This window comes from Cyrtonyx montezumae, unplaced genomic scaffold (assembly GCF_038088225.1).
Source record: "Cyrtonyx montezumae isolate F1298 unplaced genomic scaffold, pur_monq_1.0 scaffold_7, whole genome shotgun sequence".
Lineage (NCBI taxonomy): Eukaryota > Metazoa > Chordata > Aves > Galliformes > Odontophoridae > Cyrtonyx > Cyrtonyx montezumae.
The window spans coordinates 23785499-23803177 of record NW_027072078.1 but is presented as its reverse complement, the minus strand read 5'-3'; the positions used below and the strand labels follow the sequence as shown (position 1 = coordinate 23803177).

At 37.9% G+C, this 17679-nt stretch overlaps 1 protein-coding gene across 1 annotated transcript in view; it reads left to right on the top strand.

Annotated features, from left to right (window-relative positions):
- The window catches only part of CNTNAP5 (contactin associated protein family member 5), a 196581-nt gene that overhangs the window by 70936 nt on the left and 107966 nt on the right, over nucleotides 1-17679 (top strand). Inside the window, exons 9-11 of the mRNA XM_065751312.1 lie at nucleotides 4502-4766; nucleotides 7357-7506; nucleotides 8634-8805. Of these exons, the coding sequence (XP_065607384.1) occupies nucleotides 4502-4766; nucleotides 7357-7506; nucleotides 8634-8805 (587 nt within the window). The remainder of the gene's footprint in view (nucleotides 1-4501; nucleotides 4767-7356; nucleotides 7507-8633; nucleotides 8806-17679) is intronic.

Here is a 17679-nt window from a genome sequence, read left to right as displayed (position 1 = left end):
GGGCTTAGATTATACTGTTTTTGCCTCCTTGATTTTAGACATCTATCTTAAGTCACTTTTCACAAGGTGGTTTTGAAAGTCTGGCTTCATTCCTGCTCATGACTAAAGGAGGGAAAATACGAAGTGATCTATATTTTGCTTGTATTTCCTACTGTACGCTTTGTCCTTTTCCTTTCTCTTTCTGTGTAAACGATGTATGATATTGCCAAATTAGCTTTGTATTTGCTCCTGTGTTTTGCCAGCAACACTTAGTTATTGTGACATAAAATGAAACGTCAGTGTACAGTTACTAAGATCATAAAGATGGTAAGATTCTCAGTTCCATTGTTGTTCAGCAACCTAATCTGGTCAAGAGACAGAGAATGCCTGAGATGAATATCTGAGAATGTCTAACCACACATCTCATCCCTGATTGTGTCACAGTCACAGTGTTTCAGGCTTTTTTGGAAGCTTGTTGGTTTAAATACTACTGTTTCCACATAGGAACATTATCTTAATGTAAATTAATGTAAATAACTAAAATTTATATGGTAGATAGTTAGATTTTTGTTGACAAATGTAATGTCTAGGATGAGTGATGATGGGAGTTGTCTATCATAAGGATGATTAACCAAAAGAATGTTTTAATTTCAGAGAAAATTAGGTTGGGATAGCTTTCAGGTTTCCATCATAAAATTTAGTTTGAAGAAAGAGAAATATTCTTGCTAGTTTATTCTCATTTGTATCTCAGGCAGTGCTGGGATTTTAGTTCCCTTACCTGTCATGTGAAATCTTCCTTTCTAACCCTCTGCAGAAAACTAGATATCCTTTTCATTGGATGGTACCTGTAGAATCATTAATGAGGAAGCTAAGTGCCTATTTGATGCTTCAACCCTCAGGTAGAGGGAGAGCTTAGAAATAGTCATTTTTTGTTCTTCCTTTTCAAGCTGTGATCTTGGTCTGCATTCTTTGGTAGGCTAAATGTTGAGGATTTCAGTTCAGCTGTCGATTTGAGTAATTTCCCATGCACATATTACTTTTCATTAGTATTCCATGAGAGCGAGGAGGATGTATGAGAAACTTATAATAACAATCGTAGAATGGCTTGGTTTGGAAGAGACCTGGAAGATTATCTGGTTTCAACCTGCCTGCCATTGTAGAAGTCTTCAGCTGGAAAAAACTGAAATGGTTCATTAAGCTTATACAGGTTTTATTGATGTCCTACAGAAGTCACTGGATAGATTCACGTCAGTTTCAAGATCAGACTTATGGTTCAAAGGATCTTCTTCTGTGTAATCCACTATTATCCTCCTCACTTCACAACTGTGTTCTTTCATTCTTTTTTTAATTGGAGAGATTTTGATTCTTCTATTCTTAGACAAGGACAGCCTTTACAACTGTACAGCTTATACAGAAATATGGGATGATTGCACTCTTGTCTTGTAGGACTGCAATCTAAAGTGTTAAATGGCAGCCATTGAACACATCGTGAATATCTTGATGTAATTTAGAGATTTGGATAGTTTCTTATGTAAGAATAGTAAAAACTCTTTTGAAAAGATTTAACTGCTTATCAGAGCAGTCATTAATCAGTCTGGATACATTGGACTCAGTGGAATTCTCAGATGCCACATGATAGCTGGAGTTCCCAGCAGCTGTGTAGAGCTGATCATCTTCTCTTGGGATTACAATCTTCTTATCCCATTTTCTAGCCAATGAACATTTACTTTTCAGTTAAATGGAGTTCAGTTATAAAATCAAGTGTCTGCCAGAAATCTTGCACGTGCCCTGGAGAGTTCCAGAACTGCTTCCAATTAAAGCCGAATGCTCCTGTTAAGAAGCAGGTTTAGAGGGAACTGTTTACTTTTCTGACTAGACCTACTGGAATAATTTCTTTAAAGATACCATTCAGGGCAAATTTAGCAGTTTTTATAATTGGAAACTGTCCCACTTGTGAACAAAGATTTTTCAAAGTCAGTGGCTGTTGTTTCTTTTTCAGATTTTCATGTTATTGTCCCTAGGAAGGCAGAATCATAACATGGGTTGGGAGGGACCTTTAAAGATCACCTAGTTCCAGCCCCAACTGTTTGTTATTTCCCCAGTTTTCATCTTCATTGGCATTAAGTCAGTCTAGTCATTGTTTGTTCTGCTGGTAGGTGAAATCTGCAAAGAACTTAGAGATAAATACTTTGTATGAATGTTGCAAATCCTTCCCTACATAGTCATACATTTTGTTATAGCCTCCCATTGGAAGCGAAGTGAGTTAAACACTTGAGTGCAGACTCAGGTAGCATTTAAAATTTCCTCCAAGCTCCAATATTGTGTATTTATACGATCTGTAAATGTCTTTACTATTTTGTTTTGAGATACTTGAATCACTATAAATGTCTAAGATTCTAAAGAAGATTTGTCATCACATTTCAATTTGTAAACCTTTAAAATGCTCTAGAGAAAGCTACCTTTATTTGTTTATATCTTTGCAGTTGACTGCTTTCTGTAATTTGTCTGTCTGTCATGAATTTGATTGAAAATGGAGGTAGAAATACAGCAGCAGCAGAAATAACCACGACAACAAAGAAAAAACATCCAAAAAAAAAAAGGCCAACAGAGAAAGCCTGTGGCGTCTCTTATGCAGACAAAACCCAGTGGGTAGTAGAAAAGGCTGAGAGAGCAAATTTTCATTTTACTTCCCATCTGACTAATGTTCAGATAAGTTTGGATAAGCTTTGGATTATATTTCAAAACTCATTTTAACGTGATATACCCATGGATACCTTTTGCATTCTTAAATCTTCTCTGTAACATTCGCCTAACAAGGCAGGGAATACATAAATTGATATAGATATCTATCTGTCAAAGGTTGTTTCATGCAGAGATAAATTCAGTCTCTTTCTGGCACTTTATTTATTTTCCATTTTAGAATAAAGGTTAGAAAGACATTTGAAAGCAGTAGGGAACTAGTTCCAGCAACTGTCTTAGATTTCAGTAAGGAATTCCCCAAGCACTGTACAACTCCTACACATCCATCAAGTGCTGTTCATTATAATTATCCTGTTAGAGTGAGGTACCAGCTCTGATGAGAAGTGGTACCATGGAGAAAGCCTTTTATTCAGATGTTTTTTTTCAGATTCCAGTTGGTATTTTAGAAAGGCTAGTTCAAAGCAAACTGGCTGCTACACTTGTCTGGAGTGGCTTTGAAATACATTGCTTCTTGAATATATTCTCTCCTCACAAGTAGTTAAGGTTTTATTGTATGGCTTGAATGACCTTGTTGGGTAATATACAATGGATAAACAAAATAGCTTACTCAGTTCATCTACTGCAGTGGTATGTTTTGGTACAGATTCTACTCTTTGCTTTGAGTAAACGTGGTGGCAGATAGCACCATTGGTTTCAAGGTTGAAAGACTGAGGAAATCAATCAAGTTTGGTCTTGAAATGATGTTGGATTTCACCATTAATGCTGTATATGTAAGATTTTAATAATTCCTCAACATTTCCCTTGTAAATAGTGAGACCTAGCATAGGCCAAGAAATCTAATATTTCATTCCTCTATGTGTACTGTATTTAAGTGACTTTTAGTTTGAATGTACTTATAAATCTTGAAATTTTTTTGAATAATCATTTTTAGCTGCATCATTATTAAGTGGACTTCTGTTATTTTGGATAATGTAAGTCTGTGTCATGTCCTTTAAAGGCTGTGCCACACTGGCTGAATGAAACCATCACCAGTACTGCTACTGCAGGTTGTATGTTGAATATTTAGAATGTAGCCAGGAAACTTGCCTCATGTTTGGCCTCATACAATACATTCAAGTGTACGTGTGAAACTTGAATTGAGGTTTTACAGTATCAGTGTAAGTGGGCAAATAAAGTATTATTATAAGCAAAAAAAGAGTTGCTAATATTTAGAATGTATCTAGTCTATTTGGGAGGATCCCTGTGCATTTGAAAATACTTCCTTTTTTCATTTGCAGCTTTCTTCACTCACAGCTCTGTAATCCCATCAGTACAGAGCCAATGCAAGACCTTTGTATCACATCCCACAGTATGTGAAAGTTCAGGAAAGCTTGCTAGTATCAGTTCCTGAAGTTGGAATAGATCCAAATGATGTATAGCTAAACTTGAACTTAAAAAATAGGAAATTAGGGGCTCTTGGAAACCCAGAGCAGAGGCAGCCACGTGGAGATGGTCTGTCTGGACTGACTTGCTAAAATATGCCCTTCTACACCTAGGCATGGACTTGATACAGAACATTTAGAGCATAAATCCTTCTAATAACTGAGATTTTTTATGTATGTATGTATGTATGTATTTTCTTTTTGAGGTGAAAATCCAAACTTTCATATGTTTTTCTTGACTAGATACATGCCCTAATGAAATCCAAAGCTTTTCCTGAATGAAAATAACCATTTCACCCTTTAGCATCCTTAGGAATCCAGTGAGTTTATTTAAATATGATTTTTTTTTAAGACTAAAAAACGTTGGCATATTAATAATGTTTGCTATTTATTATTTGCAGGGGAATGTGACCTTTTCCTGCTCGGAACCACAAATTGTTCCCATCACCTTTGTCAGCTCCAGTAGAAGCTACCTGTTACTGCCTGGCACCCCTCAAATTGATGGATTGTCAGTCAGTTTTCAGTTTCGAACATGGAATAAAGATGGCTTACTCCTGTCCACCAAATTGTCTGAAAATTCAGGATCCCTTTTGGTTTACCTCCACGGAGGGAGATTGACACTTGTTATTCAGAAAGTGGCAGAAGACCCAGTGGAAATAAGTGGAGGTACTTTATTTTTGTTTTCCTCTCACCTTTCCCTATTAAAACACCAAGGGCTTGACTCCACAGGAAGAAAGGATAGTGAAGTAAGGAAGTACTGAACATTCCTTTCTGTTTACAAATTGTTTCTCACTTTTCAGTGGTAAAACCACTCTATGCAATTTGAAATATATCTGAATGTGGAAAGTTGGCATCCTGAGATCTTCAGACCAGTTGTGCTTTACAGTTATCTCAGTCCCTGTGTTTTCTAAGTCATGCTAAATCTTCAGTCAGGTTACATGAAGACCTTCATGCTTTTTGTCCTCGTATTGTGCTGAAGTCAGCTGGGAGCCAGCTTGGCAGCGGTGTCTTTCAACACTAGTTAACCCAGCTTCAGAGCTGATTTTCTTCCTCTGTTGGTTTACATGAGAATACTACTCTTTATGGCCCACTCAAACAAGACTGACCATGGGCTTCCTCTCCTCATGGTCCCTCCTAACAGTTTGCAAGCTGTTTTATGCAGCTGGAGAGATGCAGGTGGGTGAAATGGGGCTGTATATTTGGCTTAAAATTCAGAAGTTGCTTATAAGCACTAAACAGGAAGTTGTGCTTTGGCTTCAAGAAACAATAAGCAAATAATTTCAGTTTGTACAACCAGAGTGGCCCAGCTTTCCTCTCAGTATGCCTTGTATGTGCCATATTGGTGTCCTGAGCAGAAATATTCTATCCTAGGGCCACAAGCATGTCCCATACTTCTATGCAGCCATACCAAATGGGAGACTAGGAGATTTATTACCACGTAGGCTGAATACTTGGTTTCCAAATGTGAATGCATAAATAGACTGATGGAACTCAGAGGTCTGAGGAATAACAACAGTATTTTCTGAATGAGCATCTGTTTAAAAATACATAATGTTGAAATATTCCCAGTGCAGAATTGAAGAAGGTGGATATGTCTATTAAAAGAAGTAGAGAGAAAATCTGACAGAACTGTCAAAGCAGAGCTGTTCTTTATATGTTTCGTTCCCTTTTGTAAAAGAAAATGAGGCAGCCATGCATCTATCCTTATTCATGTGAATTATTACAACCTCAGCTTGCCACAACTAAATGTTGAAAATTGAGTTTCCAGCCCTTATTGCGGTCCTAATGAGATTGTTGACAAAGCTGAGAGACAATGCCAGTGTTTGGGTGTATTTGTTTTTATGTAGTTTTGAAATTATGAACCTGATCCCAGTCTTTGGTGCCATCCAAAACACTGTTAAACTGCCTACTTACACGTGGAAAATATACAGAAATTGCAAATGTCACCTCCTACACATGTTGGATTCTTACAATAGACTCATGCTTGCTCAAGAACGGACCTGTTTTTGACTCAAATGTAACCCATTTTGTCATGACATCTTTTCAGACTTAACCACCATATTTCACTTCAAAACTGACTTGTTCTAGCTGAAAACTCATCCATTTATCTCTTGGAAATTGCTGTCTTATTCTATGAAAATTGTGTGCGTCTTAGCAGACATTGCTCTGGAAATTGTCTCATTTCCAAATTCATAATGAAATGGCTTTTCATACACTTAACACCCACATTTTTTTTTATTTTGTTTTGAGCTGATCTCACACCTCTTTGTGTCACTAAGTGCTCGTTTGTTTCTTCTGGAAGCTACAATAATGAAAAATATCCAATTAGAGAGGGGAGTAAATGCTAATTGCCTCAGCCTGGTCTCAGTGACTGCAGCTTGATGATAGCATGTGCTATACTGTGATTAAATTACTTTTGAACTTCACCACTCTATGTGAGTTTATAACTTTGCTCACTGGTTTTCCTGGCTATTTGAGTACATAATGTAGAGTTTCTTTTTAGCTTCATGGTGCTATTTCAAGAGTACTGAGATGCAACACTGATTTTCAGAATATGGAGGGAGGTTATTTCCCACTTTGCGTGAGTGTGTAACAGGGAGAAAAGCTATTCAGTGCCATGGCCTCCCACACTCCTTCATAGGTTTCTGGACAGAGCAATAATCCCAGCTCTCAGAAAATTCTTGAAAAATCCAATATAGGAGAGACTTTGGTTCAACTGTCCAATAAGACTGTGTGCTAACTTAGTGCTGAAAGGCTTAAAGGAAAGGTTTTGTGAACAAATCCTTCTGAAAACTATTTGAGGTTGTCAGCTTTCATAAGATCACTAAGACAGGGTGTGACCATCTCACTGGATCCAGTCTCAGTCACATGCTTATTCCCAGAAATGCAACAGACGTCTGCTCTGCATATTCCTATGAGCTATAAGCATTTTTTAACGGACTCAAAGTAGATGTAATCCCAGAAAATGTTAATAACGTACTATCATAAATGTAAAGGGCCCTGCCAGCCTGCTGAGTGTATAACTAGTGGGTTGGAGTAATGTGATCTTCTCACATATTACCACAAGCTTTCCCCTTCTTGGGCCTTTTCTTCTATGGCAGAAGTAAAGGGCTCTTTCAAACTTCCAGTTTTGACTGTGTTGGGTTCTGCTGCACCTTTATAGTCACAAGTCAAAAGCAAAGACTTGAAGAATCTTATATCCTGAGCCTCTTTTATTACCTTTCATGTTTGATTTCTTAATTTCCTTTTTTTCCAGGCACCAATCTCCACGATGGGCTTTGGCATTCTATTAACATCAATGCCAGAAGACACCGTGTTACCCTGACGCTGGATAACAATGCTGCTACTGCTAGCCATGCAACGACTGTATCAAGAATCTACTCAGGGAACAGCTACTATTTTGGAGGTGGGCTGTGTCAGGTGGACGTGTGGCAGGTTTTCATGACATAAATTTTCAGATGCTGATCACTTGAGTTTTCCCAGGTGTATTCTGCAGCTAAGTGCAAATTCTGTACTAACTGATTTTTGATCACCTATTGCATTGCATACAGTATTGTGGGAAGATCAGAGATCTTGATTAAAAGAGGGGGGTGAGAAGAGGGGAAAAAACTAACGTAGCTGTAAAAGTGAACTAGCCACAGAGTAGTTACACCTAGCTGGCAAAACATTAAAAAGCAGTATAGCTGCATTAGCCACATGTGTTTTTTTTGTTTGGTTTTTTTTTTTTTGTTTTTTTTTTTCCTAGTTAAAAGACCAGAATATTACCACTATTATAAAAATTCCTGTAATTGTGATCAGATTCAATTACTTTAGACTTAAGAATGTAATTGACATATGGCTCAAATCTGCTAAGGTATTTAAGTGCTGTGGTCTCATGGAAATGAATTTAGGTTTAGCTCAACTATAAAAAGAGAAAGAACAATCTTGAAAAATAATAATTTCTGCTCTTTGGAATGTAAATGTTGATATAGATAAAGGGAGTACCATCAGCTTTAGTTTTAGCTCTGTTGTACTTCTGCACTGTGCTTACCACAGTGAGATTCTGATCGTGATGAACCCTTCGGATACAGCACTAAGCACAAGTGCATAGGAGGCTTTTGTTCTCAGAGCTGGCCAAATACTGAGAAATTTCAGACATAAATGATTTCCTTGTTTGCTGTCCTCAGGATTTTACTTTGTGTCTTGTCACAGCAGCAGAATTTAACCCATATTAATTTTATAATTTACATAGCTTTTCTTATGGGAGTCAATTGCTATCAACTGTGGAGCTTAAAGAAGATGAAAAAATGTACATTTTTATTTTGTTTAATGTCTGAAAACCTGATATTCTGGTATCTCCAGTGACAGATCTCTTGCCTTTATTTTTCCTCCTCTTGTACTTTTTTCTTACGCAAGGATTTACAGCACAGAAAGTTGTGTTGCACAAAAAACACTCAGTATAGTGAGCTTCTGAGCTCTTGCATTAGGAAATCCCAGCAGAAAAAGATGAACATTCCAATACTCTTTTCTGACTCTTTTTTTTTTTCCCCACAGGATGCCCTGACAACTTCACTGATTCCCAGTGTTTAAATCCCTTTACTGCTTTTCAAGGCTGTATGAGGCTCATCTTTATTGATAACCAGCCCAAGGACCTCATTTTAGTTCAGCAAGGCTCCCTGGGGAATTTTAGTGATTTACACATTGATCTGTGTGACATCAAAGACAGGTAATTATTGTTTTCTCTTTCTTGTTTGTTCTTTTTTTTTTTATTCTAGTGGTTTATAAATACAGATAGCATTAAGTGAAAATTCTAATCTGCCGACATTACAGATATTAGGCATAATAGAGCTACTAATAGAAAATATTACAGCAAAGATAGAAGGACTGGAGGGGAAATGGTTTCAATTACATGAGGCTCTCTTCACATTGACTTGTAGGAAATAGAGTATGCAAATCCAATCAAAATACAGATTGATAAAATGATTAAATTTTATGCATAAATAACGTTTGATTGCTTTGAAGTTTTAGAAATGAAAGAGAAGGAAAAATTATTTGATTCATCAGAACATGTCTTAATGTAATAGCTGTTTTGGTTTATGCAGAACATCTACAATTTTTCTTGTTAATCATTATAGCACATTTATAATGAAGATATCACAGAATGATTTAGACTGGAAGGGACCTTTAAAATCATCTAGTTATAATCTCCCTGCTATAGGCAGGCACACCTCCCTCTAGAGCACCCCATCCAGCCTGGCCTTGAGTGCTTCCAGGGAGGGGCATTCACAACCTCTCTGGGCATCCTGTTCCAGAGTGTCACCACTCTTGCAGTAAAGAATTTCTTCCTAATATCTAGTCTAAATCTACCCTCTTTCAGTTTAAAACCATATCCCTTTGTCCAGTTACTACCTGCCCTTTTAATAAGTCCCTTCCCACCTTCCTGTAGAACGCCCTTCAGGTACTGGCAGATTGCTATACGATCCTCCCGGAGCTTTCTCCAGAATGGAGAGTCCCAACTCTCTCAGCTTGTCTTCATAGTCGGAGATACTCCAGACCTATGATTACCTTTGTGGCCTTCCTCTTGACCTGCTGTGACAGCTTAATGTCTTTCTTGTGTTGGGGGCCCCAGAACTGGACACAGTGCTCCAGGTGAGGTCTCATGAGACCACAGTAGAGGGGCAGAATCACCTCTCTTGACCTGCTTCTCTTGATGCAACCAGGATGCGATTGGCCTTCTGGGCTGCATCCTCAGATTTCTGGCTCGTGTTGAATCTTTTGTCAACTGACAGTGTTGGTACATCTCATTATGGCATACAGTTAATATGTACAGCTCATCTGGTGTATCAACCATTTGGTAGGAAAATATTATGATGAAATTTCTGTATCTACCAAAGACACATTTCTCATTTGTCACATACTGATATGGATCCCTCCTAAGTTGGAATTTGAGAGGAGGCATAGCTTTTCTCATCAAAGGCAGACTGGAAATAAACTTTTTTTAATGTATTTTGTAATTTCTCCTTTGCTTCCTATAAACCTTTAACATCTAAATATTTCTTCTGGAAATATGTACTCTGAAGTTAGTTTATGAGATAATAGGATCTGATTTTCTTTGCTTTTAAATCTGTCTAAGTTGTAATAAATGAAAATGCAACTGCTCAAAATTATGCATTTTGAATGATTAAAAGAGTAGGAAGGATGTTCTGGAAATAGGTTGGGAGCTTAGGCACTGAAAGAAGTCTCTCAGGCATTGCTTTGAGAGCTTCTCAAGAGGCTTCTCTTCTGTTACTGCTTTGTATGGGAAGGATCAGATCATCAGAGTATCTGGAAAAAAGCTGGAAGTCCCCTGTTACGTGAAACCTTTGTACTCATCTCTGTATGTTTGTTATCCTGTATGGAGAAAATACTGTCTCTACTCATCAAATCTGTAAATTTGACCATGACAAAATTCAGGCATATGTGAATTTCACTTGGTGTGCCTAGAATGATAGATTGAATTGGCGAGATGCAGTTGGTTTAACAAAAGGTACAAAAATGCAGACTTTTCTAGGAATTAAGAGGAAGCAAAGAAATAGTTTTACTTTTCTCTTAGAAGAGCAGACTGTTTAAGATTAAGCAGGCCATTTGGTGCAGGTTTGTCTATTGACAAACAGAAGACTCTTCAGGTACGTGGCAGAGGTGCTATGAGGCTCAATGCTGTCATTGTCACCACAGTTCTCTGGATAGCTTTAAGTTTATGTCTCCACTGTATGATGTAGGTGAAAATGACAAAGTTGATTTAAATAGAGAAAAAAGGGTTAGATTCACAGTTGACAAAAATGATTCTTTTATAGCTGAATTCAGTATATCAGTGCAACTGTCCTGAAAAGGAAATATTAAGTCTGCAGTGTAGGAAAGTACCATACTGAAATTCAGAAATTCTCTTGGTAACTGAAAGGCATGAGTGTTGCTGAAGCTTGTGGGGATTGCAGATTTCGCATTTTAGTGAAACACACACTGTGTTCTTCCTCTCTGAGAGCTCTACTAGTTGTGCTGAAACAGTTTTGCAGGAAAGAAAGGAGGATATATATTTTTTTCTGAATCATATTACACGTTTCACTAATCTAGGATAGGATACAGAGAGAGGATAAATTTACAAAATTCGTTTCAGGAACTTAGAAAAGTTGTTCATAGACTCAGAGGGTAGAACGCTGCTAGTGAGGAACTGAAGTCCAGAGTGATCATAGCAGCAGTAGTTGGGAAGAGATATAAAATTAAAAGAAAATGCAGACAAGAAGCAAATCCTCTGTACTATCTGTCAGCACAATTGATCCTACTTCCATCCTAGATGGTCAATCCAGGGAAAGGCTGAACAAAAGTATTCTTCCTTCTAACCATTTTTGAACATTCTACAAGTCTGTATTATTGTCTAATTAGTTACAAGAAACCATAGATGAAACATCAGAGAGAAGGCGTCTGCATTACTGTCCAGTCTGACATAGAATCATTGAATTGTTAAGATTGGAAAAAAAAAACATTAAGAACACCTAGTCCAATCATCAACCCATCCTCACCATGCCCACTAAACCATGTTCCTCAGTACCACATCTCCATGGTTCCTGAATACCCCCAGGGATGGTGACTCCACCACTTCCCTGGGCAGCATGTTCCAATATGCTGTAATATGCTTGTTTTCAAGTCCTGTTCAGATTAGATCATTGAGTGAAGTGTCTGACACACATCATTCTTTTCTAGCCACTGTAGTTTAACTAGTGTTCTTCATCACAACAGCTCTTGACTTTTAGGAAAGTTGGGGTCTAACTCCAGGTGTGCAATATGCATCTGCTCACTCTTATATAGGAGTGTTAAGATTCTATAAAAGCACTATCCATAAGAAATACAATCTCTTCTTCCTTAATTATAAGATTTATTGCTATGTGCACTGTAAAGCACATGTTTTTGTAATTTTAACGCGTGTGGGAATTGTGTTTCTTAATTAACATGTAAATAGGACATTTGTCTTAGTTATCTGTGCAAAAAAAAAGCTCTTTGAGGAATATGCCTCTACTTAGAAAGCAATTCATTTGTTACAGACTTGTAGGCCAAGCTCATTCAGACCTGGGCTCTGAAAGCAGTGCTTATGCAGCTCACTGCAACTTGTGCTGGTTCTTAAAAAGAATATGAACAAGTTTATTTTGAAAAATAACAAGCTGGGACTACAGCTGATGCCAGCAGTATGTTTTTGAGACAGCATCTAATCGTGTAAGCATATTATGCACACACCAGGATTCCCAGCATAAAGCAATGAGCCTCCATTAATCTAAATGGAGTGATTTGAGGGACCAAAACTTAAAATCTCATCACTTCATCTTTTATTATAAAAGTATTAAGAGTATTTAAATAATAATTAATATTATTATTAATATTAATTATTAATATTAAAAGTATTAAGAGTATTTATAAAGTGAAGTTCACGTGAATGCTTTCTGTCTCTGGTTTTTCCATTCTTCAGTTGCTACTTCTGGAAGGTAATGCTGTACCACTACCTGAGCTATCAGAGTACACAGAAAAAAATGGAGAATTCCATAGGAATATTCAGAGTTTGGCTTTCTTTCATTGGTGTCTGAGTAGGCAGTGCCTAGTGAAAAGGCTTTGGCAGACACAAGTGAATCTGCTATCACTGACCCTGCTTTGCCAGAGACCTCCTGAGTTGCCTTTCAGCCTCAGAAATCCTGTGCATGAGACTACCTGGTAGCTGCTCTGGTCCTGGCTAAATGGGCCAGGGGGTGTATGGTAGAGTTGGAATTAGCAGGTAATGTGCTGATAACTCACTTCTGTGCTTTCAGTGGGACACTGAAGACCTTGTCTGAACAGTCTGTAGTTCAGTGCAGCAGTCAATATCACCTTACATCATCTTCCTGATCATCTCCTGTTAAGAAACTGCCTGTTCTCAGCCCTTAGCTGTAGTTTCAACATCACTTATCTTTCTCCTTCAACATCTGAAGTTGTTTCTGATTTGCCATCCTCATGTTTGGTACCTTAGGTGACACATCCTTGTGCGCAAACTGTGCAAAGAGATGCATTGCAATTCTGTTCATATCAGAGCTGTGTCTGCTCCACATGCCCTTAAAAGTAGTGTCATATTCCCTGTGCCTCCTTCAAACAAATTTCTTTGTATAAACTGTTCCCAACATCTTGTGGAACAGGAAAGTAAAATCTGTAGAAGGAAATAATTTTCCTTGTAGTAGTGCATTTGTAAACCTCTTGGTATTGCTCCCTCTGCCTGCATGCATTTAATCCAGTTAGCAGTGTTTTCTTGTGTGTATAGTAGGTGTATTTGCTGTGGTTGTCCAAATACACAGATTGCTCTGTGTTTTCTGAGGGTGTTGCAAAGTGCGGTGCTTATACTGCTCTTGTTATGAAGCGTTAGATGTCATAGCAGCTTTCAATGCGTTTATCCCCAGGTAAAGAAAAAATGAGAAAACAAGATAATATCCTGCTAAGCCAGAGAGGTCTGCTTCATATTTAAAAGAAAGTGGATATGTTACATTTTATCTCTCTTTGTTGTTGCCTCTTCAGAATTTCTGCTTGATTAGGAGTTCAGATATGCAGCAGGGTGTGTTTGCTTTACACTGAATTAATGAGTCAGAAAATACAGTGTCTTGCAGCATGGTACAGAGCAGAAAGTAACAAGGCAGAGATGAAACATTGAAGTGACAGTGCTGTAAAGTCCCTAAATTCAAAGATTTCTGGAGAGGGTAAAGAGGTGCCTTTGGGTATCTGTGCATACTTTTGGAGCATCATGCATTCTACCCTGACCATCTCTGACCGAAAGCCACCTAGTACAGACCCAGGCAAATAAATGTAACTTCTCTTTGCAAATTTATTTTTGTTTTAGAGTAATGTAGATTAAGTTCACGGCTGCACGGACCATGCAGCCCTCATTCTTGGGATTTAGCACTGTTTTTTGGGAAATAAGGCATCTTCTGAAGTAGTATATCTAACTTGAAAGTTTCCAAGGAGAAGCCTGACCAAGAGAAAGCCTGATGAGGACAGGATGATGCTTTCCATCTTTGGTCTTTAATCTTGATGCTTAGCTGTTACAGTTTATTAGCACTTTTGCTCCTAAACTTCTATTTTTTGTGGACATATTCAGTTCCCAAACAAAATAGAAATAGAAAATATCGTCTGCAAAGAAAGATTAAGTTCTGGTTCTTTAACTAGAAAATAAATTGCAGGAAGGAAAGCAGTATAATGGGCCTCAGGGGTAAAAGTCTGCTATGCAGAAGGGACTGATCCCCTTCTCAGCCTGGATGTATGAGCAGCAGCTATGGCATAGGCTGCCTGAGGAGACTGCTAAGTCTCTAAAACTGGAAGACTTTAAAAACAGGTTAGGTGAATCTGTAAGAAAAAACAAACATGGTTATAAACGATCCTGCCGTGGGGTATGGCATGGACTGAGTGATCTCCTGAGTTCCCTTCCAGCTCTGCAGAATTCTGTTGCATTTGCTCAGGCTTCTCCTCCAGCTAGAACAGCTATGGCTTGTTCTTGCTTTAGGGGGGTCTGAAATGTCAACAGCAATAATATTGCTTTAGGGGGGAAAAAAAAAGCCTGTAGGAAATATCTGTCAGGAATTCAGCTCAGAATTTTATCACATACCTGTGAGAGCACATTTGGGATGCATTTCTCAGATGCTGTAAGGAAGTGCTATGGAAGGGGAGCATATAGCCCCCAGGTAAGGTATTGGTGGTTTTGTTTTAGGTTTGTTTGTTTTTTAAATGCTTACATTGTACAAAAAAAAATGGATGAGCAAGAAAACTTTTTGCTTCTAACAGTACATGATTCTTTTTGGTATAGGGTGATGTTCTGTGAATGGCAGAATTTGTTTCTCCTTTTTTCCTAGGATTTCTTCTTAGTGGATTCCATGATGTTAGAATGAGGATATTTTCCTCTGATGAACGCTAACATGATTTCTTTGTACTTGACTCTATTTTCATGAGATTGTGTACCTTCTTGGACTTTATGTGTGTCCCTCTTACAGATGTGGTCAGAATGAAGATGAGAAGTTTGTGAGATGTTAGGAGGAGGCAGGAACTGAGACTGCAAGGCAGCGGGTCAGTGGGTGTGTGGATCTGTCTGTGTATGGATAACAAGCAATGGAAGGTATAGTCTAGGGGAAATTCAAGCAGCCTCTCAATTAAAAAAATAAGTGAAATATGTAGGAAAACAAATATGCAGGTGTTGAGAACTTGGCCACGCTGTTGAGAAGCACTGGGATTTCCCTTCCAGCAATTGTCTGGAATGCCAGATTTTGGAACTAGAAATACTAGCTTTGGTCCAGAAGCTGTGTTGGTTGTTTGCAGTAGCTGGCATCCCATTCAGTTAATAAATAGAGGAATATGAGCTCATGAGATACTGCAGCTCAAGAGTTGCCATGGATATTAGGAAAATCGTGCCAGAAAATAATTAAACCTCAGTCCAGAAACACTGTGGTTTTCCAGCCCTTCATCATATGGTACAGATGCTCCCTTTGGGCTGCACAAGGCTCTTACAGCAGATGGACCCCTTGGAGTAACGCAGCAAGGGCCGAGGTGTTGCCTGCAGCTTGAAGGCATGGGTTCATTAATGTCATACTCTTATTGCATGTAATGGGACAAGCTCAGCTTTGCAATGTTAGTCACAGCGGAGAAAATTCTGTTTCCAGAAGTTCTCAGAGAGGTAAGGTCTGGAATGTTTTCTCATGTTTGCTCCTCTAAACTCTCTAAAACAACCTGCTTTAGAGCCTCTGCTGTTTGTGATAGCTTGCAGCAAACAGCTGTAGTGAGAAGAAAACTGGCTTTATTTCCTGTGAGTACCAATGAGTTCTCACTGGACTAGTCTCATCTGCCTCTCAAGATGGTGCTGGGTGAATCTTGCTTCCATCAGGATTTTGAGGGTAGAATAATCACATCCGTAACAACAATATTGGTTGCATCACTGCTTTGAACTTCTCAGCTCGCATTGCAATGGATGTGGTATTTGGATTGTCCACTGAACTTTTCATGTGATTCTACCCTCCCAGCTAGGGCTGAAAAAGCTTGAAACTGTTGATCTTTTGATAGCAAAGTTTGTCTGGACAGAGGTAGGATAAGGAAAATGAAGAAGCACGATACACTCGTTTTTATATTGTTATAAGACTTATACATGTTTTTGCTCACGTATCTGAGACTTGATAGTTTTGGGACTGAAAAAGGCATTTATGTGTTGTACCTGTAATTCATAAATGAACTATAAAGGTAGTCAGAGCCTCCTTTTCTTTAGGCACAGATTCCATATGAATGCATGAATCCAATACATTGCTCTCCCTGTCTACTATGGGTACTTTAATCTGATTGCTGCTGTTAGTGTTGATTTTACGCTGATGAAGCTTTCACTGGATTGTCCTATTTTTACTTGGCTGGCACCCTGCCCTTTAGCAAATACTGACAGTACTTGTCAAGGACAACAGTGAGAGCTTTACTTCCCTTAAATAACATAAGGGAAACAAAACAAACAAACAAAAACCAACAACAACAAAACAAAGCACAAAAAAAAAACAAAACAGAATTCATGCTAAATCCACCTCAGTGGATGGCGATGGTGTGTCTTGCAGGGCATCCTGTCAATGAGGAATGCAAACTTGACCTCAGACATCTCCTTACAAATCCTGCCAGTGTTCATCACTGTAGCATCAGCAGGTGGACACAAGCACACACTGCTGTTGCCATCCTTATTAAACCAAGATTCATCTACATATTTCAATTCTCCTAGCAAATACAAGTGGAGAAAGCAGCGTGTGGTATACATAATAATCACTGCAATGGGATTGGCATTAACAGTTTACTTCATTAGGGAGCGGCATACTGAGTTGATTCATGAGTTTTCATCCCTGTGCTACTTGAGTTATAGAGCACAAAGAAGTGGAAGAAAATAGTGTCCTTTATTTCCTACTCTTTTATCCCTGCCCATGTTTTATCTGTGAAAATTCCTCATAATATTTTCTAAATAAATTAGCTTCGTGTTCTTTTTTCTTGCCAAATAGGGCTGACCTTTTAAATCCTGCTTTTTGCATACTTAGTTTGTAGATTCCATTAGATTTTATTATCAGTTTTTACTTGTAAGAAATAATAATAATTTCTGACTTTTTTCTTCTTTTCTTTTAGTACTAAACTTAATATTACTTTGTGTGTTGTACTGTCAAAATAGACCTTTGGGAAATTAATTACTATTGCAGGTGAAGCAGGTTAGAATAAATCCAATAGAAGTATAAACTCTTCTTGCATTTCCCACATCTCTTCCTCTTCTAAGATTTAATGCATGTCCTACAGCCAAAACCTAACTTCGTATTATTTTTTTTTTTTGTAGTTGATCATGCAAATGAGAAAAAATCCTATTTATGTCCAGTGAGTTTTAATTCTATTTACTAGAGTCCCAGGCTAGGATAGAAAAAGCACTTGATATAACATACACTACAATATAAATATCTGCATAATAATGCATGATTTTTTTTTTAATTCTCTCTATTGGTTTTGTTTTCAGTATTTAGTGTCTTTTCTGCAGAAGTGACAATTATTTCACAGCCCTGTTATTTTTTTCCATGAG